General features: G+C 42.6%; 1 protein-coding gene across 1 annotated transcript in view; it reads left to right on the plus strand.

The window, feature by feature from the left end:
• ADAM12 (ADAM metallopeptidase domain 12) overlaps positions 1 to 13,532 on the plus strand; it is a gene marked incomplete at its 5' end in the record, with an annotated part of 173,682 nt that overhangs the window by 36,889 nt on the left and 123,261 nt on the right. Inside the window, one exon of the mRNA XM_033066008.1 lies at positions 7,666 to 7,739. Coding sequence (XP_032921899.1) covers positions 7,666 to 7,739 — 74 coding nt within the window. The remainder of the gene's footprint in view (positions 1 to 7,665; positions 7,740 to 13,532) is intronic.

A 13,532-nucleotide genomic window follows, 5' to 3' on the forward strand; every position in this document is an offset into this window, starting at 1 on the left:
GGGATGGGATGGGATGGGATGGGATGGGATGGGATGGGATGGGATGGGATGGGATGGGATGGGATGGGATGGGATGGGATGGGATGCAAACACACCCTTCCATCAGGCTGGGATTCAACAGCTCTGCTGCTCTTGAGCTGCTTCCAAGCTGACATCCTGCTGCTGGGCTGGGTGGGGAGTCCTGCACTCCACAGAGTCACATCAGTATCTGAATGAGCAAATTTGGGGATCTTGGATAGATTTGTGGAAGCAGCCCTTGACAGAGATGATGTGTTTGGGATACACTCACATACAATGAGGGCTGGCTAAAAGCACACGTATTTTATTATTATTTTTATTGTTTGTTCTGATTACAAAATCGAGTTCACACGTTGGTGCAGTAATTTCCATTCAGTCAAAACCATATGCTGTTGCATTTTCCTTTCTTCCCTTTCTGTGTGAATCCAAGGAATCCCCTGCCCCCAGGTGCTCCCCCAGGTCAGCAGGCACTCAGGGAAGGGCAGTAAATGCACACCAGGGGCTGCTCTGGGCTGCTCTGCACCCACCCTGCTCAAAGGTTCAGGAAAGGCTCCCCTTTGTGCTCCAGCTCTCATCCCTGTCCCAATCCACATCCTGAGCTGGAGGATCCCAGAGCTCTCTCCCCATCAGCTTTTTCAAAGTGTTGGCAGCACCAGCTCCCCTTTTTCATCATTCACCCATGTTTGTTCTCTCAGAACTTGTTTTTGAAAACCTTTCAAAGATGTTTTTTTTCTTTTTTTGTTGTAAGGTTTGTCCTGAAAAGGAATATTGATTTTGACCTGTTTTTAACCAATATAGTTCAGAGGATAATTGGAGAGCTGCTGTAAAAACCAAGGCTGCCCTATTTACGCTGCTTAGATTCAATTAAAAAGAATTTATTTGACTTTGTTTCATAAAGTATAAAGCTGAAAATTTTCTTCTAATCCCTTTTTAGCTGGTTAAAGGCACCTAAATATATTTCAGTGTAACCTCAGTGCTTGATAATGAAAATATGGTATAAAGGTTGAATTTAGGTTTTATGCCTGACTTTTTGTTGATACTGAATAAATTCACAACATAAGTCAGCCTGACAAGGTGCAGATTTCTTTCAAACATCAAACCAGTTATTTTGGATCTGCTCCTGAAGTATTTGCTGCTCACTGTTGTGACATTTTGAATATGTTTTAGCCTGGTTATCCTTTGATTTTTTAAAAAAAATGTAAATCAGGAGTAGCTCACAGAAAGGATGTAGCTAAGTTGTAAGCATGTTTTCCCTTTGCAGGAGCAGTCATTAGCGTTGTATTCCTGCATGGAAAGCAGGAAATGGGGAGCTGGAGCTGTGTCATTTTATTGATTTTGGTCTGACACAGTGAACTTCTCAGTTTCCTCTTTTTTTCAGCGTTGTTTGCTTGGATTTTTAACTCTGGATAGGGATCCTGGACACCAATAGTGAGCAAGGAGCTGGGAATTTAAACAGAGATACATTTACAGGAATTTAAACAGAGATACAGAGATTTACAGGAACTTAAACAGAGATACAGAGATTTACAGGACCTTCAGCAGATGCTGCCAAAAACCTGATGGGCAGAGGCTGGCACAGAAATAATGAGATTTTTCATTTTAATTGAAAGTGGTTCAAGCTTATGAAGAAAAGTTTCTCAAATTAGGGACCTCATCTGCCATGGGTTTTGTTACATCATGTGGGGCAGAAAGTTTTAAAAAATATATAAATTATATATATCAAAATCTTCCATAGATTTATAATACAGCAGGAAAAGGAGAGGGTGGAAAAGCCTGACTATCTCCAAGCAGCAGTTGCAGTTTGCTATAGGATTAAGAATAAGAGGACAAAAATATAAAAAAACCCCAAACAAATTTAGCTATTGTGTCTTCCAGATAGAGGAACCTTGCATCTCTCTGTACAGTCAGCAAGAAAGCAAAAATCTGATCATCCTGCTTTCAAACAATCACTTTTAAATAAACTTGGGGACAAACTTGGAAGTTCTTTGGTTTCCCACATTATTGGACTGGCTCAGCCAATTTGTTGAGGGCTTGGGAGTGTTTGCTAAGCCATTAAAGAAAATAAAAAAACAATTGCAAAAGTTCTCTTAGTTGGTGCTCATTATAAGCAGCCACAGGGATGCATCCTTCTCATCTGGGAGCAGGCAGAGCTCTCAGAATCTGCTGAATTCACAGCTGAATTTGCTGCCCCCAGGAACCTGCAAAACCATAAGAATTAAATGTTTATGCTTTTCATGTCCTGCACATGAAATATCACTTGGTCTTGAAGGTGTTTGCAGAAAACATTGCACTTTGTGTTCACTTCTAAACTGAAGCCAAAAGAAAAGCAGGAAATATTTATAGATTTAAAAGCATTGCATACAATGTACAGAATTTGTTGGAGGTTGAAATTATCTTAAATGTATATATTTTGTAGAAAGCTTGCATTTGTTGGATTGAGTTCCAGTTTCCATGGTAAGATTCCCTGCATGATTTTATTTCTTATAGATTTCCCAGCTTCTCCCTTTTGGTGTTTTATAGATAGTAGAGGAATAATATCAGCCCAAAGATCTGATACTGTAAATACACCTTTTAGCACTAATGCAAAATGTCAGTGTGTGATAAACGAGGGAAATAAAAGGTATTTTCATATAGATAGCAAAAAAATGGCATGGAATTTTTCCCTGCTGGAAATAATGGACTTTTCCCCTAGTTATGCAGTTTCTAATTCCTGGTGTTAACTCTTCTGATACAAGAAAAAACAAATGTATGTGTGTGGAATGTGACTGCCTGATAAATCCCAAAGGTTCTTAATTTCCAGAGCCGTGCTGAGGAGATAAGTAACTCACAACTCTTATTTTGTTGTGCTGGAACTTCTGGTTTTAAGAGCATAGAGGAGAAAGTAAATAGGATCATGGAATCACAGGGAGGTTTGGGTTGGAAGGACTTTAAATCCCACCCAGTGCCACCCCAGCCATGGCAGGGACACCTCCCACTGTCCCCAGTGTCCAACCTGGCCTTGGGCACTGCCAGGGAGCAGGGGCAGCCACAGAAAATCTGGGAATTCCATCCCAGCCAGAAATTCCTGCCCAAAATCCCACCCATCCCTGCCCTTTCCCAGTGGGAGCCATTCCCTGTGTCCTGTCCCTCCATCCCTGTCCCCAGTCCCTCTCCAGCTCTCCTGGAGCCCCTTCAGGCCCTGGAAGGGCTCTGAGCTCTCCCTGGATTTTCTCCTGCCCAGATGAACATCCCCAGCTCTCCCAGCCCATCCCAGAGCAGGGGGCTCCTTCTCCCCCATCACCTTTGTGATCTCCTCTGGACCTTCCCCAACATCCCCACATCCTTCCCCAGAGCTGCTCCAGGCCCTGCTCTGACAGCAAACATCAGTGTCTTTAGCACAGTTTAAAACTGTGGATGAAAAAATGCTCCCAAACGACCCCTTGGTGGAATCCTCTATCAAATCATTGAATCTTGATGTCATTTCTCTGCCTTCAAACTGAAGCCCAGGCAGCTAATTATGAAATGTGACACTCTCTTTTTTTTTATTTAGCTCCCTGTGGAATGTAAGGAGCCACGTTGCATACAGTTAATTACAAGCCATAATTCTGCTCATAATTATTATTTCTTTTTTCCTTTCTATCTTAAAATGTTTACCCATTTCAGCACTGCATGGGCCTGGGTCACCTTGGCCACAGGCAGGGCTGGCTTTAGCAAAGTTAATACCAGCTCTGGAGAGCCTGGAAACCACTTTGCTGGATTAAACAAACCTGCCTATTTCAGTCTGGCCCTGTCAGGATATAATTTAAAACTTTGAAACCAGAGAAGCAAAATGACCCCTTTTGGTTCCATTTCTTGTGCTGATCTCTGTCCTCAGACAGTGGATTTAGACCCTGGGTACAGCTGAGCATGAATTTGTGTTTCCAAACCAATTAATGCTGCTGGTTTGAGTTCATTTTCAACCTTTTCCTTATCTGTAGATATTTCCCTTTATTTCTATGATGTAATTGCTAGAATTTATTTAAAGCTGAATGTGCTGATCCTACCCAAGTATCTCAATCCAATCAAACCCCTTCTAGAGAGGGAGCTGCACAGACAGATGTGTTAGGACTCTCCATTCCATCAGCTTTCTGCTCTTCAAATGGAATAAGGAATGATTTGGAGTCTTCTCTCCCAATCCCAGTGGGGAAATCTCACAGCCCTGCAGTGGGATCACAGCCCAAAGCAAAGGGGGATCCAGCAATAATTTAGATTTTGCTCAGTGACAACTCCTTTGCATTCAAATTTCAGAATGGGCATCCCACCAAGGTGAACAAATCTCTAAATGTATCTTCTCCACAGGCATTTCAGGCATAAAAATGTGTTATTTTATACAGCATTCCCAATATCCAGAAGTATTTCAGGAATAAAAATGGGCTATTTTGAGGCTAGATATCGTTATTGTTAGACAGTATTCCCAACACCATCCCCATGTTCACAGGGAAACCCTGAATCCCTAAATTATCCTTTCTTTTCTCTTTCCCCATGGAGATCAATGTGATTTTAAAAGGAAAAATCAATGTAGTACTTAAAGAATATGTACTAGTTTAAGTATTTTTACTGCAGAACTTTTCTGACTCAGAAATAGGCTGCTGTCCCTTCATCCTCTAGTTAATCAAGTACTGATTTATTAATTTTTAAATCTGCTCTATCAGTGAGAATTCTTGCTTGACCTTGACTTAATGTTTCACTAATTTCCTTCAGAATATTGAGTTTTGCTAACATCAATTCCAACCAAAACCCCTCAGCTCCAAGCAAGGAAGAAGCAAATTAAGAGGGGAAATGCTTTTCCTGTTTAGTGATACAATTTGATGCACATTTTGGATGTAATCCTCTAAATAAGAGGGGAAAGTTGTGGAGATTCCCACTTCAACAATCCTGAAGTTTGGCCTCTTAGGATATCAGGAAAAAGCTCAGGTGCACTGATGAAATCCTCTCTTAAGCCACTAAAAAAAAAGAAAAAAGAAAAAATTACCCAAAACGAAAACAGCAAACTGCAGTTTAGGAGATAAGTAGAAAACTTGTGTCTGTGGAGAAAAGAAAGTAGAACCATAAAAATTTTTTCATTATAGTTTAAATAATGCCACCCTCATCAGATCCACTTTGCTTCCACAGTCAATGATTTCAAAGGGATCAATGTGGGAATAAGTTGTGGCACCAGCACAGAAATTATTTTAGTGGTTCTTTAGGAGGATTTACAACAAGTGGCTCTTTCTCAAACGTTCTGAGCAGGAGGCTCTGTACCCCCCACAAGGTGCTTTTTTGATTATTCTCTGTGGAAAATATAAAGCAGTGCTGCAATATCTTTATTTATAGTCATTCCCATTTCACCCTGCGAGTCGGTTTTGAAAATATTGATTGTAAAGGGAGGGTATCACAGTGTTTCACAGGATTTAAAATGAACTTTTAAGGGTTTGGCAAAAACTTTAGGGAATACTCCATAGCCGCTGCAAGAAAAAACTAAAAAAAAAAAAAAAGCCCTAACAAAGAAAAAATCTGAAATATTTTCACAGGAGTATGGATTTTAAAAAGAGGAGGAAAACCCAAAACACAGACCTCAAATGCCCTCATTTTTCGTTTCCATTAGAGATTTATAATTTCGAGTGTTTCTGTTTGTAGTCCCCCTAACACCTGTGCAGTGGGTAATTTTTGCTGTATTTGTGCTTATGAGTTCAGTCAGACTAAGAAGAAATATAGTCTCATCTCCTCCCAGATGGAAAAGAAGGAAATGAGACATTTGTTTGAAAGAAAAATCGATGGTGAAGCAAGATCCTGTACCTGGGTCTTGTGCAATGCAGCATCCATAACTGAGAAGTTGTTTCAGCTTTAGGAATTCTCTGAGAGATGATTTTGTCTTGTAACAGCCTGTTCTATTCTGCAGCTGCTTTTTTAACTTTGCAACTTTACCAACATCCATTGACTGTCAAATAAGTACCACTGTGAACTCATGAATAAACATTGTTGTCATTTCCATATTAAGAGGGCCTTCAGCTCAAAAGAATCCATTTGTGCCACTGCAATATCTTAATTATTTACTGTGTTATATTGTAATTAATTGTGGTTTTCTCTCTCCAAACTCCATATTCTGTAGATCTCACGGGTTTTGGAAGCAATGCACTAATATTAAAGTCATAATCAACACTGCTTCTAAATATTCATGCCAATAAATGACTCCCATGTGCTTGCTGAGTGCCAAGGATAGTCTGAAGCATTTATTTAGCATTCTAGTGGGATCTGGTTTCTGCAGAGTTCACAGAGATGCAGAATTTCAATGCTGTTGCTGAGAAAGCACGTTTGGCTTTGCACGAGCAGGACACTTTGGATACAGCAACGCTTCTCACTCCAGCCTGGCCTCAATAAAGCCTTGGGAGCCCTGGGGAGTTCTCAGCTCTTTTTCATTTGAGCAATTTTGTTTAGTCTATGACAGCTTCCCAATAATTTCACTTTTTAATAAACATCTCTAATTTTTCAGACAATTTGAACATCTCTGCATTCCAAGGGCGGGGATGCTCTGTCTGTCACAGAGGCTCCGCTGGGGCTCCGCTGTAGCAATCACAAATTCAGACACATTTCTCAATAAATCAATTAGACACTAGAACCCTAAAATGATTCTTGCTGCAATTGGCTGACACAGATCTCCAGAAAAGCCTCTTGAGTGTACGGGGGAACAGCTGATTTATGGAGCTACTGTTGGAATTTCAAACAAGGAAATGCTGTCGCGCAGTCCAGTGAGTTTGTTTAATGAAATGTAAGTTGAATGTAAACAGTTTTTAAATAAATGTGAGCTGAGTCTTCTGGATCAAGAGTATCCAGCACATTGCAAACTCTGCTTTCTCCATGGAAGTGCAGTTTCCAGAGCCTGGGGAGGTGCATTGCCCACTCCTGTAAGGTTTTAGGCCTCCACTGCTCCAGATCCTCTCTCACAGCTCACCCAAAAAATTATTGGGTTTACCTTTGGATGCTTGAGATGAAAAAGAACTTGGTTTTTATAATCAGGGGAAAGGCAGTATGAAGATTGCACACAGTCATGATGGTGCTTGAAAATGCAATCCAGATGTCCTGATCCATGCTGGAGTGCAACTGGGATTTCTGTGGCCTCTGTTGCTCATGTCTTGTTTAGAAAGTTCTCTTAAATACTTGTATGTGCATGAATACTTTGCCTATTGTTGTCACAGAGATACTTGATATTTTTATTGATATTTCACATTTTTTGCACTTAACAATCCTTATGCATCCCCTTCAACTCAGGATATTCTATGACCTTAATTGCTTCTTTCTTTTAAGATGAAAATTAATTATGCATTATGAAAAGCTTGAAATATGTCTTCAAAATTTGAAATACATCTTGGATGTTAGGAAGGAATTGTTCCCTGGGAGGGTGGGCAGGGCTGGCACAGGGTGCCCAGAGCAGCTGTGGCTGCCCCTGGATCCCTGGAAGTGTCCAAGGCCAGGCTGGACAGGACTGGGAGCAGCCTGGGACAGTGAAAGGTGTCCCTGCCCATGGGAATTAATGATTCTTAAAACTTTTCTGTGCCAAATCCTTTGATTCCATGCTGTGTCCATTTCCCTGGGCTGGGTGCAGGATGATGGGCTCTGGGTTTGGACTCAACCAACTCTGTTTTCCTCTTTCAGAACCACCCAGCACTGCTGCAGTTTGTAATTCAAGCTGAAAATCAACATCTGGTCATCGAGCTGGAGAGGAATGAGTGAGTACTCTGCTGCATGGTCACTTTGTACTCTTGGAGGAGGGTTATAATTTTAAAATTGATGGTTTAAAATTAACCTGGGGCCAGCTTTGCTACTGGTCCCCTATAAAGAATCCCCTAACCAGAGAGTTTTGTTCCAGTTTGGATTATGGGTATTTGTGCATTGCTGATAGAGCAAGAATCTCTATGGCTGTGTGCATTTATGTGGGGCTGAAAATGGACATGTTGCCTCTCAGGGTTTTCCTGTGTATTTCTTTTGGATTTGTCCTCCTTTCCTGTGGTAAGGCCTTTTATTTATAGTAATCTGGAACACCCTGCAGTCTCTGGAATTTTCTGGGGAGGAATCATCCCTCCTAATGCTGTCTGCACCCACGATCTGCTCCATGCAGTGTCCATTGGGGTGATGAGTCAAAAATTCAGGATAAACCCCTGCTGGAATGTTCAATGGAGCTCTCAGGGTTTGCTGGCAAGGGGCTGATGATGGGGTGGTTGTGCTGTTCATGTAACCCTGTGTTTGTGTGCATCTTTTTCCATGTGCTCTTGGCAAATCCTGCTCATGTCCTGAGATTTCAGAGAGGGCTCAGGGACTGCTGTAGATGTGGTCCCATGGGCAGAGTTGTTAAAGGGATACAAAACCATACAGGAATGAAATCACTGCTCTGGAAGTCCATGACAAATGGAAAAACTCATCAAAATCTTTGTCTGCCCTGCAAGTTTCCGTTGTCCTCTAAGAGAATCTCAAGGATGTGTGGTGGGAATCCAGATCAGGACAACTGTGTGCTGTTTGTCAAACGCAAACCAAAGATCACTCTCAACCCAGGGAAAACTTTTTAGCACAGTTCCCAAGGATCTGTGAGCTCTGTAGGTTCCCCTGCTGGGGAATCAAAGCCACAGAGGTATTTTATTCAGTTTAATAGAGAGAGCATGGACTGAGCGATGCAGTTTGATGTGCTAGGAGGAAGGAATGTGCCTGTGAAAGCAAATGTCCAGGGGAGGCTGGGGACATCCTGCCCCAGGCTGGGGATGGACAACATCAATGGAAAACCATGGGGCACCTCTTCAGCCCTCTGGGGTAAAACAACTCAAGATGTTTTTTATTCCCAGTCATTTGGATGAACCCTAACGTTACCCAGCTGTGATGAATTCCAGCTCACTTTATTATTCGACATCAAGGCCAAATATTGAGCTTCTTTTATATTATTTTTAAGGCCCCTTAGCTGTTAAAAACCTGTCCTTGAAGGGTGTGTAGATCCCCCATGAACAGGTTGCTGTGTTCCAGTAACTGGAGGAGAATTTAATTCCTTTAGTAAACAGGGATTTCACTTTATATTCTCTTAATCTTTGTCGAAGGGTGTGCCTTCCTGCAGGAATGGGAAGTATGCAGCAATTGAGGAAACTATTTACATTCCATGTCAGCGATTAAAAGAACATAAAAACATAAAAAAACATAAAACTGCTAATACAGGCTTTGCTGAACAGACCAAACTCTCTTGTACCTGTAATAAAGTCAGATTTAGAAATTTTTTAAGATGTAATCTCCACCTCTTTTAGAAGCAGGACAGGAAAATGCAATAAATTACCTCTATGGGCATCAGTTTGAGTGGATTTGGAGATGTTGAGATCTGCTCTTTAAGAAATACATTTATCAATGATTATTTTTCAGTTGGGGTAAACTGGGATTATTTTTTTAGTTTAGTGGGGTGTCCAGCTGAAGTTTAGCATTCTGGAAGAGCTGAGTGTGGTGTTGACAGCACGAGGTTCCTCATCCCAGCAGGAACTTTGAGGCAGTGCTGTGGAATGGGACAATCAGCCCTGCCTGGGTTTGGCACTTGTAGCACACCAGGCACTTCACATGTCCCAAACCACAGGGAAAAAATGGTATTTTGCTCTTTTCTTCAGGATTTCTGACTTTGATTTTCCTAAGAGATTTTGGTCTGAGTGTTGCATGTCCATGCAGAAGTTTTGTCAGTGTGTGCATGTGTGGGTCAGTTTTTGTTTCTGTAAATCACACCAGGCACTGCTCTGCAGGACTGGGCTGTGCTTCCCAGGGAGAACAATCCCAGGCTCTTTGTGCCTGTCTGTGGAAACTGTGGTTGTGTCTCTTCTGCCTGTAGTGCTGCTGTTGGGTTTGTTGTCACTGGCACAGGAGGGGGGACCAGCATCCTGCTGCTTCCAGGGGCTCTGCAGGGACATGGAGTGGGAAATAATGCACAGCAAACATCTGATGGCAGCAGGCCAGGCTGGACCTGTGGCTCCTGGACTCCAGAGGTGGGAAAACCTCATCAAGAACCTGGGGAAGGGAGCAGTGTTCCCATCCTGCTGCCTGGGAATCTCCAGGGATGCAGATGAGCCCCTGCTCCCTGTTTCTGATGTTTCTGTGGAACATGGAGCTCAAATCCTTGCAAACATTGAGCCATTACTCACCTGCTGCAGGGAGGAGTGGAGAGAGAAACACAGACACCTTGTCTGGAGTGAAAAGTGGCAGCACACAAAGCTCTGAGATGTGTGCTGTTATCTTCCTGTGGTTTCATGTAAAGCTTTGGAGAATGGTGGAGGTGGAGGTGCATGGGACCCCCAAATTACATAATTTCTGCATTGGATCATGCAAAAAAAAACCTGGATGTGATTTCCCATGGTTGGGAGGAACAGCTGCTTCGAGTAGTCTTGACATTAAACTCCATTTATTGAAAACCTTAGAGATTTTCCAAACCTTGAGTTCTATTTCAAAACATGATTCAGATGCATTAGGCAACCCCAAGTGGGGAGCAACGTGTGAAGCCATCTGTTATCTGTGGAAATATTGAATGTCAGTTTGGTGTTTTCTGATATTTAGACTCATCAAAATGTGTTCATATGTGCTGGGCAAGATGTTCTGAGTGACTTCTGGAAGAGTTACTGGTACCTGACTTGGCAGCCTAAGGTTTGAAATCTCAATGGCTTGCAGCTGTTGAGATTACTTTTGTGGATATTCATTAAATACTTTGGTGATTAATTTCCAGGCACTGCCCATTTGTAATTGCAACCCCAAAATTATTTGTGGTGGATTCAATTTGTCCCAGGCAGAAATCCTGCTCACGTTGCAAGCACATTCCTTACCATGATTTAGCTGCAAAAGATGATTGCACTCTTGAGAACCTTCAGCTCTGTAGTACCTTAAATGTTTTAGAAACACTTGTCATATGGAGAGATTTCCAGAATCAGCAAAGCATCCATCAGCTGGAAAATAAAGCACTTTTTGGAGCAGCTGACTGGGCTGGGGTGCATTACATCAGTAATACTGATGCTGTGCTGGTGTGCAAGGGACAGTAATGTATGCACTCAGAAATCCCTTGGAAGTTGATTGCAGTGTGTGGGTCCTAGAGGGAAGCAGCCCATGGCTGTGTCAGTGAAACAAAACCCCTGAAAGATTAAATCTGAGCTGGAGAGTGGAACAGTCTGTGGCTACTGGCTGTTTGTCTGTGCCTGGAGAGGGTTTGCACTCTGTCAGGGCTGGGTCTGCACACAGCAGAGCTCCTCAGTGCTGCTTTAACTTTAAACATGTGGGTGATCCAGGTAAAGTCAGAGGAATTACTGATTTTCAAAATTAATTTCATGCTTACATGATCTGCTGACAAAGGTCATAATTATAAAAGTCAGAGAAAAGTAACTCTGAACAGATGCTGGGGAACTCCAGCTCTGACTCCTGTGTGTGCTGAGGCTGGGGATGTCCCAGAAGGATGAAAAGCTGGGATGAGCTGAGGGCACATGAGGGTGAGTGTGGAGGGAGGATGGCTTGGCCCTGAGCACATCAGGAACATCCCAGGTGTGTCCTGGGCAATTTCCTTCTGCCAGGATTTCACTGTCCAGCTTTGCAGTGAGGTGACATCAGTGTGGTCGTGGCTGGTGGGCCCCTGGCAGTGTCCACTGGAACATGGAAATGGAAAGAAAAAGCTGGAATATTTTAGAGGAGCTGAGTTCACTCTTCATTTCCCCATCATTTTATGCTCCTTTTTGTCAGGTTTATAGCCCAGCCTTAACAAAGCAATATAAAAAAGGCAATATATGAGGTTACATTGCTGCCTTTTATTCCCTCTGTAAAAATTCTTCCATTTTATCAGGAGACAAAATCCACCTCAGGCCATGGTATAAGCCTCCCTCTTATCCCATAAATCCCTTAGCATCCCAGAGATCTCCAGAGGTTTAGGTCACCTCTGATTGTCCCCCTTGCACATTTTCCACTTGTGCATGGAGACACAGTGCCCAGGATGGGTTGGATGTAATGGCCCAGGGCTGGAGGTCACTCTGAAAGCTTTTCCAGGACTGAGGAGGCTCCAGCAGAATTCCCTAGGCTGGAAAGCAGGCAGTAGCCATTTCATGCACAGTGCTGATGTGACCAGTTCCAGTGAGGCCTCAGAGTTCAGCAATATTTTGTTTTCTCTTTGTGATTAAAAGAAAAGAAGTTGTTCTCTCCACTTTTCTGCCTGACCTCCCTGAATGGGAACACTGATTGGTGTGCAAGGGACATTGGAGCTGGATTAATTTACCAGGGAAACAACCCATTCCCAGTGCCAAAGAAAATAGCTGGCAGGATTTGTTAATGAACTGACAAGCTTCTATTGAATCAATGACTGAAATACAGAGAGAGAAACAAATCTAAACAAACAAACCCCAAACAGAGAGCTGGGACCTGTCAGAATATACTTGCTATTATAATTCTGTGCTGTTTCTTAGCCAAAAAATCTGTGACCTCAGCCTGGTTTATCTGCAAGTGCTGGAGCTGGCAGCTGTCCTGCAGCATTGCAGCCCGAGCTGACAGTTGGGATTTCACCATAATTGAAGTAAAAAGTTTCACTTTACTGATAGGAACAGTTTTTCCCCTTCTGCAATGGCACCAGTCAGATGGTCTAAACCCCACTGAAATATGGCAATTCAGCTACCAGAGCTGCAGTAAAAATGGGATCAGTCTGTGGCTGTAAGGGTACAGGTATTTCCCACAGGTTTGTGCTATAAAAATGAAATATTTAGCGTGGGCATTGAGAAACAAAGGTTTGTTCTGTAGTCGAGGTGGTGGGGTCAGGGCTGTCTCATTTTGGAGTGAAAGGGTTCAGCCCCACCAGGAGAGAAACTGCTGCTTTCTTGGTCTGTTTTGTATCTTCTTAGAATCACAGAATCACAGAAAGTCTCGGGTTTAAAGGGACCCCAAAGATCACCAAGCTCCAATCCCCACAAACAGGAGGAGTTCCCCATGAGGAGTTCCAATACCCCAAAAGAAAGGAACAGTGAAAAAAGATATTTATATACTGATACAGCATGCTGGAAAGGGAGAGGATAAAAAGATTCAGAAACACAAATTCTGTGACATTTTTGTGGCTGCCATAACGTCCATCAAGGTCAACCTTCTCTTCCCATACCCACAAAAGAGCAGGATAATGGGGCTGTGCCAAATTCCCTGCAGAGGGGTGCTATAAAAATGAAATATTTAGCGTGGGCATTGAGAAACAAAGGTTTGTTCTGTGATTTTTAGCAGTGGTAGTCGAGGTGGTGTGGTCAGGGCTGTCTCATTTTGGAGTGAAAGGGTTCAGCCCCACCAGGAGAGAAACTGCTGCTTTCTTGGTCTGTTTTATATCTTCTTAGAATCACAGAATCAACGTCTTGGGTTTAAAGGGACCCCAAAGATCACCAAGCTCCAATCCCCACAAACAGAAGGAGTTCCCCATGAGGAGTTCCAATACCCCAAGAGAAAAGAACAGTGAAAAAAGATATTTATATACTGATACAGCATGCTGGAAGGGGAGAGGATAAAAAAACTCAGAA

Source organism: Catharus ustulatus, chromosome 8 (genome assembly GCF_009819885.2).
Source record: "Catharus ustulatus isolate bCatUst1 chromosome 8, bCatUst1.pri.v2, whole genome shotgun sequence".
NCBI classification, from domain to species: domain Eukaryota; kingdom Metazoa; phylum Chordata; class Aves; order Passeriformes; family Turdidae; genus Catharus; species Catharus ustulatus.